General features: G+C 33.1%; 4 protein-coding genes across 4 annotated transcripts; 1 reads left to right on the plus strand and 3 right to left on the minus strand.

Annotated features, from left to right (window-relative positions):
- LOC113561308 (piggyBac transposable element-derived protein 3-like) lies at window positions 1–1,517 on the minus strand. Its single transcript, XM_026967648.1, has 3 exons — window positions 1,040–1,517; window positions 244–973; window positions 1–175 (listed from the first exon to the last, which is right to left on the minus strand). Exons 1-3 carry the CDS (start codon window positions 1,515–1,517, stop codon window positions 1–3), a joined length of 1,383 nt encoding a protein of 460 aa, XP_026823449.1.
- Window positions 1,518–10,780: 9,263 nt separating this feature from the next.
- Window positions 10,781–13,824, minus strand: LOC113561318. Its single transcript, XM_026967661.1, has 2 exons — window positions 13,704–13,824; window positions 10,781–11,460 (listed from the first exon to the last, which is right to left on the minus strand). Exons 1-2 carry the CDS (start codon window positions 13,822–13,824, stop codon window positions 10,781–10,783), a joined length of 801 nt encoding a protein of 266 aa, XP_026823462.1.
- Window positions 13,825–15,339: 1,515 nt separating this feature from the next.
- Window positions 15,340–18,643, minus strand: LOC113550038. Its single transcript, XM_026951636.1, has 2 exons — window positions 17,787–18,643; window positions 15,340–16,467 (listed from the first exon to the last, which is right to left on the minus strand). Exons 1-2 carry the CDS (start codon window positions 18,638–18,640, stop codon window positions 15,366–15,368), a joined length of 1,956 nt encoding a protein of 651 aa, XP_026807437.1. The 5' UTR covers window positions 18,641–18,643; the 3' UTR covers window positions 15,340–15,365.
- A 1,273-nt stretch (window positions 18,644–19,916) lies between these two features.
- On the plus strand, window positions 19,917–20,924 carry LOC113561325. The gene is made up of 2 exons (XM_026967672.1): window positions 19,917–20,235; window positions 20,843–20,924. The coding sequence occupies exons 1-2, from the start codon at window positions 19,937–19,939 to the stop codon at window positions 20,922–20,924; spliced, it is 381 nt and encodes a 126-aa protein (XP_026823473.1). The 5' UTR covers window positions 19,917–19,936.
- Window positions 20,925–21,586: the final 662 nt, after the last annotated feature.

Here is a 21,586-nt window from a genome sequence, read left to right on the forward strand (position 1 = left end):
TCAAATGTTAACTGTTTCTACTTCATGATACTCATTGAAATAATTTTTATTTTCATTACTGCACAAGAATACTCTACAATGTGAACACTTAGATTTTGGTCTCGACTCAATTCCCCGTGTACTGCACAGTTCACACCTCCCTCTATTGGCACCGTAGACCACCCAATGAATTCCTCTAAAAAAATTCAAAATATTTGTGTTTATCATAACCTATTTTTAATTTTTATTTTATTATTGAAGTACCTGTTTCCTAATCTAACATCCTTTGTATTGGATAACTGTTTTCCTCTGCGAGTTGTTGGGGTTTTAGGAGCTGCTCTTTTCAAACTGACTGATCTTCTTGATGGTAAACTGCGTAATGTCATAAGACCAAGTGCGATGGATCGACGTACATCCAAAACATCCGTGTCATCGAACATCTCACAGTAAATGACGTAGGCGTTCACAAATGTAATGTCGAGGAGTTCCCAGAATATTCTCAACCACCATTTATTTGATTTCCGATCAACATTGTACAATGACCTATATCTATCCGCTAAATCGACACCTCCCATAAAATTATTGTAGTCTTTTACCACGGGAGAACATTTTGTTGTTAATTTTGAACCGTCCTTCATCGTTCTTAGAACACTTGTAACTTCGTTTCCGTGATAGTTAGATGCGAAATGCACAGTTTTATTATCACGCCACTTGAATACACCAATACCAGAAGTAGAAAAACGACAGTCGTATTCCCCACGTGCAATTGTAGAATCTTTCATCAAATTATTTGGCATTCCTTTCCGATTAGATCTTATGGTGCCACATGCCAACGTCTGTTCTGTCTTCAATCTTTCCAGTAATATTATAGATGTAAAGTAATTATCGAAAAATATAAGTCGGGACTGTTTCCAATATGGCTTGGTTAGCTTTAGCACTATTCTTTCTCCCAGATTGAAATCTTCGAACTCTCGTTCTAGAGCCTCATTTTTGCCTTAATAAATTGAAAAATTTAAAATGTATCCTTTTTGATCGGCAATACACCACAATTTATACCCACGCTTTATAGGTTTCATAGGATTGTATTGTTTTATACTGCTACGTCCTTTAAACTTTATCATTGACTCGTCCACACTAAGCTCGCGTGTTCCATTATATGCTTCAGAAAATGTTTTATTTAACGAATCTATCATTGGACGTAACTTGTAAAGTTTATCTTTATTATTTGCTGGAATCGCGGTATTATCATTTACATGAATATTTGATAAAATTTCGCTAAATCTATCTCTGCTCATAACTTCGGAAATTACTTGTAAATGTAGGTCTTTTGCAGTACTCCAGTAGTGTCTATAAGATGGTAACTTATGATATCCCATGCAAAAGTTAATTCCAATAAAGCCCATTAACTCATCTGCAGATAACTTAAGTGTTTTGTTATTTTGTGTCGCATATAAATTACTTTGATCAACTATATGATCAATAATTGGATTTAGAAGTTTTACAAAAATATCTGTCGCACTTTTACAATTCTTGAACATCTCTACATTATAGTTTTTATTTTCATTATATAACGGTAATTCAATAGTGGTTTCGTCTTTATTTCTCCATTGTCGATTTATTTCAGTTTAAAGTACTGGGTCTGGAGTTATCGGTAAATTAGGAACAATAACTATCGGGTTATTTTGAACATTATTTTCTATAAGTGTAGTAGAAGTTCTTGGTCTTAAAATTCTCATAAGACTAGGATTATCAGCATTAGTAGGAACGTCGTTATTACCATTAGAGAACTCAGGGAAATCAAAAACTAGCATGTCATCATTGTTTTCTAATAATTCTAAATCCTTACTACTACTTTCTATGTCCTGGCCAGTTGGTAAAAATAAACGATCAATTATTCCTACCTGGTTTGGGGCTTCTTCGTCCATTTGATCTTCATCTAAGTCGTATTCGTCCTCAGATAGTATGTGATTGTCAGGAATATCCATGGCTAACCCCTCTTCTACGTCGTTTTCAATAAGTTTATTATTCATTTTTAATAAATGTAAGTGCGTGTGGAATTAAAATAAGTAAAAAATACGAATAATAAATAACACGTGGTAAAAATATTTACGCGAATATCGTACAATTACTAATACGTGATGCTCACTGAAAAGCTAGACGCAGATAACTGACGGGACAAGTGAGTCCCGTCGATTCAAACACGATTATTTACGAATTAATGGTTTATTCCCCACAAATATAAACACGTAATATACACTCGTTATAATCTGAATCGTATTATTGATTGTATTTACGAAGAAAACGATAAGTGTATTTATAAAATGAAAACAAAACAGCGATAAGATTGAAAAGTGTATAATGCTTTACACCTCATGTGGATACAACAATAAATGCTGTATAAATAGATATTATTAATTTTTTTTTTTTTATAACATATGTCCATGGGACTCAGATGTCCCGTCAGTACGATTGGCTCAATCGGCTTTACTGTTTATTTAATATTAGACGTTTTAGAGCCGGGACTCAAACGTCCCGCCCGTCTTGAAAGGGTTAAATAAAGAAGAAATGTGCGGAAAATATTTATCATGTAAATTTTTACTTACCTTTCGGAAGAACTTGCGGTAGAAGAACAGTATTTCGTATGACTTGATGTTGAGTGACCAGAATAGAAAGAGGTACATAAAAAATATTATATTCAACAAGTCGATAGATATAATTATAATAGGGTAGATAAATTTTAACTTATAAATTCTTTTACACGTAATAAAATCATATAATTATTATTCATAAATTGATGTTGAGTGAGTGATTGAGCGTGGTATTGATGTCGTGTGCCTTTTTATAGATATTGATATGCCGGCTTTGTAATTAAATTTCTAGATTGCGACGTTGCTCATTTGCGTGTCGTTATAGGTATAATATTTACTAAATAACTTATATTGACACAGCTGCAAAGATTGTGATTATTCATCTTCCTAAGTCTAAAAGTAACTTAATTAATTATAAACTATTTTTTTGTAATGAATCAAAAATATGCTCGCGCGTCGCTATTGATGACATTTTACCGTATAATAATATATTAGCTGGGATGTCAGTAGTCAAGTACTTTTTAATGAACTATAAGTGACAAAATTAAGAGTGTCGACGTTCTCAATCCTGTATCTTATCATTTATTAAATCCCATATATTATTACGATTAAAAGAGGTCATGAGAGTATAGATTTATTAAGATTACTTAACCCTTTCATTACCCATTTAATTGTACTTGACCAATATTTTTTTTTTTTACTTTATTTTTATTTATGGTCATAAATTAACAATCTCCCAAAGTTTGAAAACATTTGAAGGATTATTGAAGGATTTACAGGATCGTCCATTGTAATGGACATTGGGAGTTAACGGTTAAAAATTAAAATTAATGTAGATATTCTTTATGAGTGTATTTTTAAATGAAAAAAAAAAATTATTTCTGTATAGATACAATATTAAAACAAAAACTTAACATCAAATACAATATAATAATACGTATGTAATAAAATACGTTTTATAAATTTATATTTATAACAGGGTATACCTACTTTGATATATATTCCTAATACCTATATATATATAAACTTAAACTATTTTTCATTAGTAACTTTGTTTCATGTTTCAGTCTCTGATAATAACAAACGAATTACAAAATATGTAATAGTTACTCTGTTAAAGATATCACAATTTATTTTTATTATGATATTAAAATTAAAATAATTAAAATAAAAAAAAACGTAACATAGGATATATACCTATTTATACATATAATATAAACTTAAAATAATAACTTAGGTTAATTTTTCAGTCTCTAATAAAAACAAATAACTATCTTGTACGTAATTCTTAGTATGATATGAAAATTAAAATGAAAACAAAATCTATATTTTATTGTGAAAGTTATAGAAACAGTCGTTTTTTGGCGTAAAGCATAAATTAATGTTACACTTTTTGCATACTACATGAGTTTTACCTGTGCATTTGTTCTCTTTGCAACGGATCGCCTCTTTCTTTCCATCATATTTTGGGTAGTGTGATGTCTGGTCTTGGCTGACAGCTAGCAAAGGTCTAAATTCAAAAGACTTGGCGCATTTGGGCGATATATCATGTATGTCAACATTTGAAACACTAGGCGATACTGATGATAGACGGCCGCGTTTTCTTGGTGGAGTAGATCGGCCAACAAGAATAAGTTCTTCGGCAAGACTGCTTTTAAAATCCAATAAAGCGAGTTGTCTGTTTCTAGGAATCTTCAATGCATTTGCAGTAAAGTGAAAAAACGGACTATGCGCGCAATATATATGTTTACCTTTTCTTTATTAATTATGACTCGTTATTTGCACATATTGCGCACACAACCACACACCTCAAGTTACTACCTTCTTATATGTATATATATCCACCTTCGTCGATATATATATATATATATATATATAAGAATTTAATTATATGGTAAATTGACTTACCTTAATTTGATTGGAGACCCGCTTGATATTAGATGGACGAAGGAAGAAGAAATGGACTTGATATTGAAACACTTTGGATTTATTTTTAATCAACAACACAACTTATATATTTGAAATATTTAAAAGAGTATATTTATTATTTAAAACGTAAAATATTATAATGAACATATATTAATATAACTTATTACGTATGACTGCCATCAAGGGCGAACGCGGAGGAGACGGGCTCTGTGTGTCGGGCCGGTGGTCGAAGGGTATCATCCGAGCACAGATTATAACGGTTCTTGTAAAAAAAAGAGTAAGGACATAACTATAAAAGACCACAGATAATTATTATAATATAAATATCTGTGTGACCGTATTATACAATGTTATAATATAATATATTATATTGAGGGACATAATGATGACACTCTTTTTGTATTAGCTTGCTGTGAAGAGTGGCTATCATTACACATTTAAATCATTTATATATTCCTGCCAACAATTTGCCACCGCCATATCGAATGCATGAAAAATCATTCGAAGTGTCCACTTCTTTGATTTCATATGCATTCTGTAGTAGCTGACTAGTTGATCATGCTTGTCAACACCCCTCATTGATTTGTTATATAATTTTATTATTTCGGGTCTTTCTATATGCACAAATTCTTTATTTTTTTTTATCCCACCGTTTGACGTATTCTGGTTCACCTGATGTTATGAAGTTCGATCCCATATTTATTGGTTTATTGTCAAACCATTTTAGCAAACTTATTCCTAATTTTGACGTGATTTCAAATGAGGTACCTCTTCCTAAATTTGAAATTTGTTTATCGGGCATCATAGGCGGTTTGAAAAATCGGTTCAATCTTTACAGTACCGGCAGCATAAATTTTTTTTTGTAGTAACGCATAAAAAAAGGTTATAAGACGAAAAAAAGTTATGAAAATATAAATAGTGTCGATTTTCACTAATATTTTGAGTTGGGCAAACTACTATAGCTCCGCCCAAACCAAAATTTTTCTGGAGTTCTTCATTTATGTTAGTTGATATGCCCTGATATAAAATCATGTTGTAAACGATTCCATTTCTCCGCAAAGTAAAAATATTTTTATCCCCCAAGGATTTAGTTTTCCTTTCATGTATTGCTTTACTGAAAGTTTACCTTTAAATGGTACAATTTGTTCATCTACACTCAGGTTTCGTTCAACTGGTAATTGTTGACAGCGAATATTTAAAGTGCTTATTTTGCACTGCATATACACTGGTATGAAAAGCAATATTTTCAAAAAACATATCATTAAAATACTGTCGAGTTTGACAAAGCTGTTTTATTCCTGGTAGAATATGTATTAGTTTTATGTACATGAAAATGCATTTTATATTTTCTAAACGATGAAGGGTTTTCTATGTTTCTCGGATCTCGAACCATTTTATTCCTAATAAAATGTTCTGAAGATAATTTTGATGTGTTTTCAGTGACAATTGAATTTAGGTTTGGCAGATTGATAATACTTTTTCTAATTGTAAATTATCTTTACATATCAAAGTGTTAACAAATGAATCGATTTATAATTTGATATTATTCACTTCTTTCTTATTTATCCTTTTTTATTTCTTAGCCACTGTTTTATTTTGGTTATTTAACTCGATTTTTATTGTCAAAGAAGGTATACTGTCGAGTTATCAAATGGTTTTTTCTATTTTTACATTCGTTAACGATAGTTTCTTCGACACGTTATGATGGAGGGTTCATTGAATGAAGAGGACAGGTCATGACTTTTTTTTACCTTTTTTCTTTCCACTTTACTTTTTTTTAAGTATGATAAATCAAGACATTTGTTGTTGTGTCATTGTGTCTTGTGACTTTTGTACGACCATGTCCAGGACGTGGCTGGTTTAAGCTTTTGTGGTTTCTTAATCTCTTATAAATTTGGTAGAATTGCAAATCAGTCGATGCCTCATTCCAATGCAGGTGGTATAAATAATATTTAGGTGATACGTCAATATAAAGGTTGTCGGTGATCGATAAAACCGACATAATATTGTAGCTTTGATACAAGACTAAATTTATGGTAATCATTGGCACTATTTCTTTGTAATCTAAGCGCTTGTTCGCTGTAGTGGTATTCACATAGTAAATTTACGTTTACGTTATTCGCAATTACTACTATAGGTCATAGGTGGACATTACATTTCTTGCAAAAAAAATGTGTTCTGTTGTTTCTTGAGCACGTTGGATTTTTGCACTTTGTCGCGTTTTTCAAGCTATCCATTTGTGGCATGTGGTCTATTCGGTCATACCTAACAGCATCTGAAGCGATTGGACTGTCAGTACGACTTTTTGTTTGGTTTAAAGAGTATGATGACGACGTAGGGGAAGGTGAAGGAAGATGACTAAAACTTGTACTTGCAGTATCAAAATTTGGTGAACTATAAGTTAATCTAGTTGGTCGTCCCACCTTACTTTTCTTTGCTGTCACTATTTTTCGCGTAGAACGTATAAATTCATCTGCCAACTGTAGACGAAAATGTAACAAATCTAATATTTTTTTTTTGGTAAACACAATTCAGTAGCGTTCTTTTTGTATTGAAGCCAGGAATTGCTAGCAACTAAATCAAAAGCGTGGGTGATAAGGCGTAAAGTCCATTTTTTAGATTTAATAAAAGTTCTATAAAAACTTATTAACTGATCGCTTTTGTCTACTCCGCCCATACTTGAATTGTATAATTTTACGATCTCCTGTCTTTCTACAGTGATATATTCTTTACAGCATTAAAAATATCAATTCCTTTGGTTGATCCATGCAAGGAACACAATTCTAAAAGTTCTTCATACATTTCATGCATGGCATATACTAAAATTAAAATTAACATTTTTTAAGTTACACAAATTAGGCAATATACCTGGCTTTCTAAATATTGTTAGTTCACAAGATTCATCCAAATGATGTAACTGTTGATCATGAGTACATAATAATGTATTCATCATTTGTTTACATTTTGATACTTGTAATTCGCTTAATCCTAAGTAATATAATCTAGATTTATCTATAGCTATATAATCAGGTTTTGGGGCTATAATTACATAGTCGTTATCGTATATGTTAACAGGTAAAGGTATGTGTTTATATAATATAAATTCATAATTGTTAACTAAAGGTATTTGTATGACGAAAATTAATACATATATGTATTTGTACATTTTCTGTATATACTATGTTAGTTGTAATTAGTCGTAACAATTCTGATATTCCTGAATTATCTAAATCTATTGGTATGCCTTCTCCTATGGGTAATTGTGTTTTAATATCTTTTAAGTGGTTTTTAAGGGTATTTGTATCTAATATACTGGAGTAAATGAAACCTTGTAGAGCCATATTTATTATATTTAGTAAATTTTCTGTTTCAAATGCGTATTATTACTATAATAATAAAAATAAATAAATAAATATAAATTATATTTAATAATGATATTCTTTCTTCTAGTGCTCTTTTAAAATTTAAGATACCTATGCAGCTTTCTCTGCTTGCATTTCATGAAGTAAATAACTGTACTTGTCGGCTAAATTAATTTCATTTTTATTTATTTCTAATAGCGATGAGTTTACGTTTGATATGATTGATTGCATAATTTGTATTTGTGCATCAGATAATTTAGAAACGCGCGAATTTGAAATTTCAAGATCTCTTATTTTACAATAAAAATATTCTGCGTTGGTGTCGTCACATACACCGAATAGGACGTTAGATACTCTCCCAACTAAATTGATTAGACCTCTCTTGGTACGGTAATTATTTTTTGGTTGATCTATAATTTTCAATACATTTTCTTTATTACTACTAATTTCTGATAAAAAGTTATATGCTTGGTAATTATATTGGGAACAAAGTTGTCGTAAAGAATCTATCTCAAGGGATTTACTCATTTCACAGGACTCTTCAAAATCTTTTGTCATGTTACTGATTTTATTGTATTTTTCATTATAGTTTGTAATATTAATATAGGTTAAGAAGCGCCAGTGAGAGTTGTATATGCGTAAATTGTTTATCGTGTGGAAATAGATTCCTGATGGGTTGTATATTGGAGTTAGATTGAATGAATTTGCCATCGTTTTTCCAAAAACAATTCTGAAAATGAGAAGAAAAAAAATGTAAGAAAATTAGAAAAACAAAATTAAGTAATACGGCTTTGAATATTTTAATAAACAAGTTTATGAGTAATTATTATATTTGCATTGTGTGTTATGAATTATTGAATTTTAATTTACAAGTTTTATTTCATTTTTGTGTAATTTTATTTCCTTTTTGCCTCGTTGAATTATTATATTTTTGTTGTTATTTAATTGTATTACATTATAAGGGCCCACCCATTTTGGTCCTAACTTTCCCTTCAGTTGGTGGTTTTTTACCCATACTTGTAATTCTTTTTGATCGTACTTTTTCTTTGTTTTCTCTTTGTTTTTTAGTATATTTATTCTGGCTGATTTATTTTCGTATATGTTTCCTGAAGTTTTTGTTTTAATTCATATGTATAATCATCATAGTATATATCTTGCTTGCGGTGTTCGACTTAATGTGTGAGGGACTGTAGCAGGAAATCCGTAAACAAGTTCATACGGTTGATGATTAGTTGTTGTGTGAACTGTTGTATTGTATACAAATATAGCAAAAGCTACATAATCATCCCAATCTGTTTGGTCTTTATTGACATAATGTCTAAGATATTCTGCTAAAGTTCAGTAAGATCTTTCTAAACCGCCATTGGAATGTGGGTATTGTATTGATTGAGAAAAATGGTAATAAGTTAGTCGGGGACTATTATATTATATCTCTAAATCATTACTTGTTAAATAATAGTTTGGTAATATTACCTCTCTAATCTTTATAGCGACTTGCTTGTTGAAATCGTTGTTCGCGTTCAAGATATAATGTGAAGTGATCGATTTATTTCTTAAAATAATTAAGTACACATTTTTTTCTTTGAATCACTATAATAATTTAATTTAATTTTTAATACACTTTTTAATATACGAATTTGAATTAATGACAATAAATATACAATATAACTAGGAAATAATTACATTATTCTTAAAAAAAAATGCATATTGTGATCTGGTAATTATGTTCAATGTTGAAATACTCCTGCTACTAATTTTATGCTTAACCCGTAACTGGTACAGTGAAAAATAAAAACGTTAATGGTACAGTGCGGTGTGACATACCTCTACATTTAATAACAATATTTGGACCTTTTTAGATTAAGTTCTTAAATAATTTTATTCGTATTAATAATTGCTATAATATAAATAATCATTCTAAATTTTTTTTTTTCAAAAAAATTATTATTTCTTAGATTTTCAATGAATGAATTGTGAATAAAAAAAAAATCCTAATACAATTATTTCTGAATCCTTTATTTTGTTCTAGAATTTTTCAATATCAGTTTTTAAGGTTAAAACCTGCATATAATAGGAGAAGACATACTATAGAACAAGATTTAAAAAAAAAATAACGTAAAAAACCATTTTTTAGGTAAAAATAACTTAAGACAAAACTCCAATTAAAATGTTTTATTTTAATAAATAAACAAAATGTTAAACCTTTGAAAACAAAAATAAATATAAGAAACTTCAAATATAATAGTAAACATAAATAACAGAATATAATGTATAATAATATAACTAATATAATAGTAGTTAAAAATAAAAATAACCATTTCTTGGTAACAATTTAGATGTTAAAAAACGAGAACATGGAATTAATTTGTTTAGCATCCCATACATTTTGAACAAACTGTTTTACAGCATTGTAGACATATGGGGACTCCACAAAGGTAGCATTGGAATGTCGTTTTCCTTTTTAGTTTATAGTCCGCGACATGAAAAGTGGCCGATGACTTTCGCGAACCTAGCGGACGATTCGCCTTAGTGGTTCATAATGTAATTAAATTAATTGCCGCGTTTTTTTGAATTAACCATTTCAACGCGTAATGTACGCGGTAACTCCTAAACTTCAAAGCTCCTATACAAATGATTTTATATTTCAATTTTAAAAGTGTTACCAAATAAGTTACAAACCATAACCATTATATATTATTATTTTATCATTTTGTTATTTATTATCTATTTATAATTACTTTTTTTTCACTATTAGGAATTTTTAGACAGAAATCAGGACTGAAAGAGTTAAACAAAATTTACTAAAATTACTGTAAAATATTTTATAACCAATTTTTTTATTCAAACCAAACATTAAAAAAAATTTTTAAATAAAATTACAAATACAAAATTTTTTTAATTAAATATTATTTAAGACATATCTTATCCGTGGTTTTCTTCATCAATATCTTCGTCATCGCTCCAGTCACTGTCATCTGGTGATATTGTCATAATTATTGGTTCCATCATGGTGTCCCTCATTATTTCTTTTTTGTTGTCCTCGTCCTGAATTTCTTCTGCATGACGAACGCATTTCGTCCAGTCGTCAATTGTTACTGCATCTAATGCCTCGTGTGTTAACCACTCAATATCAACCATTTTAAAAGTATTGTTGAATTTCGCTACTTGGCCCTTAACTTGAGCCCAAATTAATTCGATTGGATTATACTTACAGTGGTATGGTGGAAGACGGATTACCTCATGACCCATTTCAATTGCAATGTCATCCAGCTCATATTTTTTTTCACGTGGTAATAGGTTTTTAACTTTTTGTCGAAGTTCAGATAATGTTTCCAATGGATGGAACTCGATATTTTTTTCATTTAACCAGTGTTGTACTTCGGCTTTTCTCCAATTACTTTTAGGATATTTGTCTCTGAGGATTGAATGGTAAGGTGCATTATCCATGACTATAACTGATGGCTCTTCAAGATTTTTTAGGAGTTGAATAAACCACTCTTTGAACACTTCACCATTCATCTGATTATGATAATCCGTGGTATTTCCGGTATTGCTTCGAAATACCAATTTTGACCCTTCTATAAACCCGTAGCGAGCACATCCTGCATGGCATACAATAAGTATATACTATAAGTATATAGTCGGCCTCCTTTACCCGTCGGCACCTTCAGACCACCTGAATTATTTTCATTTTGCCAAATAAGGGTCCGTGAATGGTTTTGGTTTACCCACGTTTCGTCGAGATAAACCACTGGCCGATCGTCTTTATTTTCTCGCAGCGTACACATTTGTCGTAAAAATTTACACCGAAGTGCGACGATATCATTCCTCTCCATTAAAAACATACGACCATCATTACATCTTTTGTACGTAAATTTTAAATTTTTTAGGAGCCTTTGCATTGATCGAACGCACCCAATGTAATTTGTTTTTTTTTTTACGACATTTAATATTAACTGAGCCGTTGGGTACTCACACCGGTCGTAAAACTCGTGGACAGTTCTCCTCACGACATCGGAATCGAAATCATCCAGCTCTGAAACAGTTTTTGCGCGTTTATACCCTTTACGTGGAGAAACAAACGTAGGATCCGCACTTGGTGTTTCTGGATTAATATTATTTTTTCCTTCAGCACAAATCCGTCTTACAGTACGATAACCCACACCACAAGCTTCGGCAGTAACAACTTGCGTATTTTAAAAAAAATCAGCAGTTAAATCTGATTTCTTTGATAATTGTTTTAAAAATAAATACACAGTATAAACAATTTTTTTACCCTGACTGTGAGTATCTGAATCAGAAAACGACATTTTTAAATGGATTACACGGTAACGCGGGAGAAAAAACAGTGTAAAAAAATAGTTGTTATTTCGATTTGTCCCTTCTATTAGTTTCGACAATCTCAAAACTGCCTGAGTAGGTTTTGGAAACTTTCTTTCCACCGGGTCTAGTGTAATTCCATCAGTGTTTTGACCAGCATAAATATATGCATTATGTAAATAATGAGTTCGGGAATCGGTTAGGCACATTAATTTTATCCCGTATTTTGCAGGTTTATTTGACATGTACATTTTAAATTTACACCTCCCACGGAAGCTTATTAGCATTTCATCTATTGTAACACATGAGCTTAGCGAATAATTTAATTTACAATTATTTATAAATTCATCAAAAATTTCAGAAACAGCAGAAATGGGATTCTCTTCTTTCCTTTCGTCTCTTGTATTCGGATTATCAAAACGTAAACAGTTCGTCTTTCGTAAAATATTGCTCCTTGTAAATCGTTACCTGAATATTTGTATTTTTGAATAGGTAACGGAACATAGTCCGTATGTGCTCGTAACAGGTCAATGTCGTTAACCCTTCTAGCCTAATGATTGAAAATTGGTTAACTTCTTTTTCGATACAAAATGATTTAATTTCATCTATCGCATTGAAATAACCTTCCGCACTTATTTCCGTATAATGATTTCTTTTAATGTTGTAAAAGATAATTGTTATGTCTGATTGGTTCATTATAATAAATTTGTTTTTTTCATTAAATATTATTTGCAGTGGTAGGTTGTTTTTATTCATTATTTCTCTTATCCCCGGATGTGTTATTATTTTATCGCTTGATATTGGTAACATTACGTTTTCCCCGGGTATCGCGTTTTTTATACTTCCTTCGATTTCTATTATTTTAGAATTAAAAATTGGTCTATTTTCCGCCTGTTTAAACTTCTCGAACTCGTTAATTGACTCCTCATTAGTCACTATATGTATGCGTGATAAACAATCCGCATTTGAATGTTGAGAGCCTGCCCTATATATTCTTTAATACAAATTAATTTGTTTGGATCAGGTACTACTCCGTTTTCGTTAATTACATGCCCTAAATACAATACTTCCTTACGTAGAAACGCTCATTTACTTGGTTGTAATTTAAGTTTATGTACTCGTAATCACGTAAAAACCTGCTCTAACTTATTTTGATGATCTTTCAAACTTGACCCATGGACAACAATGTCATCTAGATACGCCGTATATAATTCTTCCAAGCCCATTAAAATTGATTTCATGGCTAGCGTAAATGTTGCCGGCGCGGAACTAAGTCCGAATGGTAAACGTAAAAATTCGTAATGACCGGATTTCGTGGAAAAGGCGGTTTTATGGGTGTCCCCCTTATCTATCATTAATTGGTGATAACCGCTAACATCTAATATGAATGACAGTATATTCCCCATCAGCGAGAATGTTCATCTTAAAAAACCCTCGTATATGCTTACATAGCGTGACGGTGTTATTATATGAATAACAATATTGAACTTGTCTTCCGAATCAAATCCAACATTTAAAAACTTACGATCAGCGAAGTCGAGTATGAAATTATCACAGTCGATGAGCTCTGCAGGCGGTGTTGGTGGTACATATGTAAAACTTTTCTGATTGTAGTGTTTTTTCATGTTAGCGATTGAACCGGCCATGATTAAAAGTATACGAGAAATGAAGAACACTGAATAAAAACGTTTTAAACACGGAGCGCGAGAACGGTTGTGGTGCGAAGAGCTATAAGGCTGGAGAAACACTGAAGAGCTGCCGGCTCTTTTGGTCAGGCTCTTAAATTGGTTCATTATATATAATATTCATACTATTAAGTATCAATACATTAAATCTAATACATTCTTTACATTTTCGGTGGTATAATTGCTAGACTTTAGCATTAATGTGTACATTTCATAATGTATACCTTAACGACAATCTGGAATATTACAAACAAATTAAAAAGTATGAATACATTTATACACCCGGCTGTGTTGGCAAATGTGTGTCGTTTGCTATAATGTGCGGCGGCAGACCCTAATATGTCCTAGTATCAATAAATTCTATACATTTAATTAGATGGCTATTGGATGTGCTAATGCGTCTGTCGCCGCACATTTTCAATAATTGACTCTACTATCTTTCTAGACGATTTTTATAAGGAAATTGTAAATAGTTTGTAGAATATAAATAAATAAAAAAAAAGTTGCTGTTTAATTATTTGACATAGTAAAATATAATAATATACATTTTTTTTTTCTGATTCTATTACAAATAAAATATTACATACTTAATTATTTCCGTTTACATAATCATGTTCAATAAACGTCCGCCAGTAAAAGTACATCAATTTTCAAATACAAATCAGAATAATCACCAAGTGTTCGACATCCAAAGTGTTCCCAGACCTCGGTCGCAAACTGATATTCACTATCGTTAAGGTTTTTTTCCGTCAATGAGCTATAAAAGTCTTCAATCGGTGGTAAAGTTGTTTGCTCAAGCTTGGACCAGTCATCTGTATATTCATAGGGGTATACCCCCTTTCGGGTTACCAGTGACATATCATCGACAGAAAAATGCTTAGATGCTTCACGGAATTTCGAAAAATCTAGCGTCAAAAGATTTTTAGCTAAATTCTCCAACTTTGTCGCCATAAACCTACACGTATCTACAAATCGTATGGTAAACGTTTTACTAATATATTTTGAAAATATTATAAATTTTTCCTCGCTATTAGGAATAACTTTTATTGTTTTTGCATCATATCCCAATTTAGTAACTATAAAATGTGCATCGTAATTAGTTAAATTATGAAAAAAACATGGAATGAATTTAGGCTGCTGTAAACTTTTTCCCGGTAAACTTCAACATCGCGTCAAAACTTAATCCTGGTGCAGTAAAATAATACGCCGCGTCCAAGTTGTATGTCTTAAGGCACACATCGCGAAAATTTTCAAAGACGTCCGCCAGCAGCAACACGTCGATTTTCAAGTACAGATCACTGTACTCGCCCAACGTCTTGCAACCGAAGTGGTCCCAGACCTCCTTTGCATGCGTGTATTCCTCTTCCTTTATTCCCAACTCGTTTAACGTGCTATAAAAGTCCCTCTTCCTCGGTAGTCTTTCTTCATCCAACCTGCTCCAACTATCTGTGTACTCGTACGGGTACACTCCCTTCCGAGTCACGAGCGACATATCGACTTTATTAAAAACTAGCCGTCTCTCTGAAGTTCTCCAGACCTGGTGTTACAAGATTTTTAGCTAGAGTTGATAGTCCTGATGCAATGAATCTAAAAGTGTCTATGAAACGGATTTGGAATTTACTTGACACATATTTAGAGAATGATATGTATTTTTCCTCAGTGTTTGGTATTACTCTAATAGTCTGGGTGTCATAACCAAGTTCTGTGACTATCAGATGCGCGTCATAGTTGGACAAGTTATGGAAGTAGCACGGTACAAAAACGGGTGTTTGTAGTTTTTGGTTGCATACATTGCAGAGAGCTTGACGGTATTTTCCTGTGAGATGGCAATGGTCAGCTGTCTTACGATATAGTACCTCTGAAGGTGGGGTAAACTCGATTTTGCATAGATTGCAGTGCGTCGCTGCTTCATGAACTTGTATGTCGTCTGCGGACATATTTATTGGAATATTCGTTTTCAATAACTTCTCTATCTTTAATGCTATTTCAGACACGGTTTCGACAAAATGTCTCGCCACGTCCTGTCGACTCTCACTTCCTCGATATAATGTTGGTTCTGTTGGTATCTCATGTCTCGCTAATAGCTCTATCGGTACGTCATTGCTCGCCTTCACAATGAGTCCATAGCTCATCGCTTCATGTCTGTGCATTATTTTTGTATTTCCCCCCTTCTTCTCATCCGTCTTCATCAGTATAGTTTCGAAATCTGCATATATTACTATAGGATGTCTCTGAGTGTTTCTCCATGCTTCAAATTGCAGACATTCACCTTCTTTCGGCATCACCGGTAATATTGGCTTATGTGCATCGCATATAAGCTTATACTGAGTTAACGCCTCAAGCCCATTCAATTTATATTTATATCTTTGATTGTCAAAGCTGGTAAAGCACCTTTTGCAAAATACGACACTCTCTTTATGTCCAGTCTTTTGAAAGCGTATAAGGCGTGAAAAAATCGAGATGTAGATGTAATGCGACCCGCTTTCGTCTGCTACCAACAACAGAACAAAGTGGTTGGCTTTCTCCTCATCAACGACACATAGCGGGTACACCTCGTACGTCGGATATTTACGCGGTGGCTGAAACTTTTTGTCTAACCCATACCTAGTCGTGCCATAAGTTCTGTCCCTTATACAAAGGTGTATACTTAATAAATAAAATAAAACAAATATAAAAAAACTGATGTTATTTATTCTTTATTAACTTACTAACTAAAAAAAAATAAATACTATTCAAAATGTCCACCATTTGCATTTATACACTTCTTCAAACGATCTGGCCACTCGTCTATGACAGCACGCACCACTTCTAACGGTATTGAGGCAGCTGATTTTACCAAATCGGCTTTTAATGATTCGATATTTCGATGGGGCTTAGAGCAGGCCTTCTCCTCTAAAATATTCCACAGTCTGTAGTCCAAAGGATTGAGGTCTGGACTTCCCGAGGGCCAATCTTGAGCGGCGATAAATTCAGGTAAATTGACCTCTAACCAGCGTTGTGTGGTTTTTGCTTTATGTGCAGGCGCTGAATCCTGCTGAAAGGTCCAGTTCTTTCCTACAAACAAAGTATCACTTAAAGGCTTCACTACCTTTTCTAAAATATCGTTTTGGTAGTTAACCGCACGTGTTTTGACTCCCTGCTCACAGAAATGCAGTTGAGTAACACCCTCATATGACACTCCCCACCAAACCATCACTGAGGCTGGATGATGTCCTCTTTCTACTCTTTGAATATTTTCAGCAGCTTCCCGAGAGTTGTGAGCATAAACTCTATCATTTTGACGGTTAAATTTTTCTTCTACAGTAAAAATTTTTTCATCTGTAAACAGTATCTGTCTGTGGCCATTTTTTGCGTACCGCTTAAGTAACTTCTTCGCTCTTGTCGTTCTAATTTGACGTAAAGCGTCGGTCAACCGCTGACCGGTGCTTCTTCGATAAGCACCAAGACCAAGGTCTTCTTTAATTATTCGTGACATGGTTCTTGGTGGAATTTTCATTTCTCTAGCCATGATTTTTTGCTTGCGAAGTGGATTTCTACGAATCCTCTGTGCGACAGCTTTGACTGCTGCATTTGTTCTTATTTCACGTGGACGTCCACTTCTTGGCTTGTCATCTATAGTGTTGAACTCGTTGAACCGTTTTATGGTCCGATAAACAAATTTTTTCGTTATTTTCAACAGTTTCAACAAGTTGAAAATCTCTAATGGTGTTTTATTACACTTAAATAACGCAATAACAGCAACACGATTTTCTTTAATACCCCATTCCATGTTTAATACTTGACGTGAACTATCGTACTAACCAAAAATAGTAGATATTACAATTGTTGAAAATTATATTCATAAACAAAGTCATTAGTGTTATCGTAAAATATTAATGGAACAACTGATAAATAGGGACAGAACTTATGGCACGACTAGGTACACATTCACAAAGACAGTCGGGTTATTATATTCGAATTTCTTAACGTCGGATAATGGCGTTGGGAACGATATACCATTGAAATTGTATTTGTCCTCGTGTTGTCTATAATTTTCTCCTATACGGTATACCGCCGGCCCTGTCACATGCTTGGCTAATACAGTCCACTTGAAGCACTGTTGGTCTACATTCTGAGGATTTATTGTACCCCGTTTTCTATCGATATACGCAGGCAGTGGTATGTATGACGACCCGTCCATCGGTGTGTATTTGTACACGGTCAACAATAGCCCATCTATAGATTCCAGGGTAAACCCGCTTCCTCTGCTAGTATAAGCTTCTTCCTCGGTCAATAATTTTATATAAGCTCTTTCAATAATCTCAGCAATGTTACTTTCCGAAAAAACTTCAACTGCTGATGTTTTAAATGCCCTATTTTCGGACGAATTGGGTACGTTTGATCGGTTATAAGTAGCCTCGAGCTTCAAGCTAAATTTTATTGGATGTTGCTGCACGTGATTTTTCATCATGTCTGACAGAGCCGGTGTAAGAGGACGTAGAAAGTCGGTATAATTTTTAACATTATTGAAATTTTTTGTGAAATACCAGATGATTTTTCGACCCGCTGACGATGAAATTTCAACTAACCCGGGGGACTTCACCATATCCATGCGTGCTTTTTTCGCTCTAGCAGCCGAAGTGGTGTTGGCGGTGGAAACTCGTTTACCGTTTACGCCTATGTTTTTTAACTCGCTCACCGGGCGCCCACCGCTGGCGGCCGGTTGCTGCTGGTTTTCCTGCTGGTTGCCTTCCTTTTTGGAGTTTACATAATTCCTTTTACGGCAATCTTTCAGCATGTGTCCTGGTTTTTTACAGTAGTTACATTGAATACTTCTAACTGGTGCCGTTGCGAAAAAGGTTTTGAGTTTGTCGTCGTCGGTTTGCTCCTACAGTCCTTCGCCATATGACCGGCTTTATTGCAGTGAAAACAAGTGGGTTTCTTCGTGGATTGATGAGGCGCTCCATATAACTTCTTTGTTGCCTCTTGCGAGTTTCTGACCCGTTCTTCTTCCCTTGCTGCTTGTATGGCCTTGTCTAATGTTAATGGATTCCTCGCCTTTATGAAATCCTTAAAAGGTCCTAGTCCCTCTACAAAGACTTGGATGCTTTGCTTCTTGATGCTTGTTTCTAGCGCTTCGGCTACCTCCCAACTGTGCCCACTTGTCTCTTGCTCTATGATGAGTGTTTGGAGTTGCTCAATTCTGTTGGCGTAGTTTGTTACGTCTTCTCCGATTTTCTGTCTCGTCGAATACAACTCCGAGAATAGATATGTGGTCGTCCTCTGCGGTTCCAATGCAGACTTTAACGCTTCCTTTAGTTCAGCCCAGTGTCTTATCTCCTTAAACTTGACTGCCTGACGGGCTTTCCCTGTCAGTCTAACTTGTATTCCTTGGAGTAGTCGAGCCTGTACATGGTCATGTGCGCATGCTAACGCAAACTCGCATTTTTCCAAAAATATCTCTAACTCCTCCTGCTTGTCTCCACTGAACGAGCCTGGCAAGAGTTTTAGAGCAGCCTCCAATCCTATTGTTTCTTCTCTGGGTCCGAATGAATATCGGACACCTGATTGATCCGGGTTTCCTTCAGTTATTGGAGGATTTGATATTGCTTGTGTATCTGTATTCGATTGTCCTTCAGAATTTACCATGATGCTTTATCGAGTATTATCGTTAATACCCGTTGTCTGAACTGCTTCCTGAGTGTCTTGATTCATGTTTTGGTAGCTGGAGTTAAGAGGAGGGGAGGGTATAGTCTGATTTAAAAGATTTTCTTCAATGGTTTGGTCTAGGATATTAAGGTTGAGTTGATTTTCTGCTTCCCCCAAAACAGTATCTACTTCCCCCAAAGTTACGGAGACGTTATGTATTAACTCCGAATTATGGTCTATTAGTACGCCAATTCTGATGAAGATGTTATCAGTACTGATATTCCCAATAGAACGTTCGGATGTCGGATTTTCTGGATTTGAGAATCGTACTTGTAGGCGGCTCTCACACCGGAGCAATAGGCAACGAGCAACTAGCAATTAACAATAATCAACAGACAATACGTATTGCCCCTAGCTCTCAAATATAAGCAACGCAGTAGCAACCATGTCATCGTCTGATGAAGACGATATTTTATTATTCTGGTGGAATTTAAGAAGAAGAAAAATAAAAAATAAAAAACGTAAATATTGGATTAACCCAGCGTTTAAACAGCTTGCAAAATATGGTGCAAATGTCTATGCAGATGAACTTAAACTTCATCCACTGCAGTTCAAAAGCTGTTATAGAATGAGCCCAGATACATTTAAACAACTTTTGAATTTAATTGAACATAGTATTACAAAACGTGATACCAATTTCAGAGAAGCTATAAGTGCAGGAGAAAAAATATTAATAACACTCAGGTAATGTTAAATTTTAATATTTATTTTTATTTAAATAATATAACATACTATTCAGTAAATGTATGGAGGTAATTTTGTACTGTTGTCGGATTATTTTGTTTGTCTGAGAATCTTTTTTTGAAGTAATATAATCAATGACGCACTTATCAACCTCATCCGTCGATGTTTTCATATTATATAATGCGCGTTTTTTTATAGTATTCGGAGCATTAAATTTATCTTGTGACACATCTAGATTCCTTTTTTTATAACTTTCTTTTGATGTAGATTGTGTTTCATCGTGTAAAGATACATCGCTATTGTCTTGATTAATATCTGTATCTACAATATCAGTGTCACTATTTTGCTCATCCTTATCTTCGGTATCTTTTAAATTGCTACTTTGAGACTTAACCTTCATGAACGGAAGAATAAACTGCATGACATCTTTCAAATAATAGTCTTTAGATCTTTTGTTATTGGCAGCACTTCCTGACGGGGGTTTTTTTATGCTTCGTGCAAAAGCTGTTCGTAGATTTTTCCATTTCTCCTTGCATTGTACTTCTGTTAAAATATAATATAACATATTATAATTGTAATATTATCTTATACTGAAAATTTGTTACAGATATTTGGCTACAGGATGTAGTTTTGTTGCTTTGTCACATATATTCATGAGAGGGGACAATACGATAGGAATAATAGTGTGAAGTGTAGGGTACCGTCGTGTGAGGTTTATCTTGGTTGTTAGTGTCAAATGAAGTAACACAGGTGTTGGTTATAGGTATATATATTATATTATAATTACTGATTTATGAACTTAACACTGAATAAATCAATATTGATATGAATTGTAATGATTGAGAAAGAATAACAGTAAGTTGATTGGGGACTATTATATATTTCTAAATTATTACTTGCTAAATAATTATATTTTAATGATATTACCTCTCTGCTTCCTGTGTCGACTTGCTTGTTGAAATCGTGGTTCGCGTTCAAGATGTAATATGAGGTGATCGATTTATATTTTGAAATAATTAGACCTTTTTTCTTTGAATCACAATTGTAATTTTATTTAACTTATTTTTAACACTTTTTAATATATATATTTTAATCAATTACAAACTTATTATTATGTCTTATTGTATGAACGATCTGCGTAGTCTCTTACACTCGCTTTTGACCATCCGCACAATAAGATGATAAAGACTCCCCAATCTTAGCGACTACTAGTCCCCTTATATATCTAATTCTTTTACATATAAGAGTGTGTGCGTGTGTATATGTACATATGTGTGAGTTTTATCTTATATTTAAAGCTATCAATTATTATAATTATTATAAATATGTTATTACTATAATTATTATATAT

The sequence above is a fragment of the Rhopalosiphum maidis genome, chromosome 1, assembly GCF_003676215.2.
Source record: "Rhopalosiphum maidis isolate BTI-1 chromosome 1, ASM367621v3, whole genome shotgun sequence".
Lineage (NCBI taxonomy): Eukaryota > Metazoa > Arthropoda > Insecta > Hemiptera > Aphididae > Rhopalosiphum > Rhopalosiphum maidis.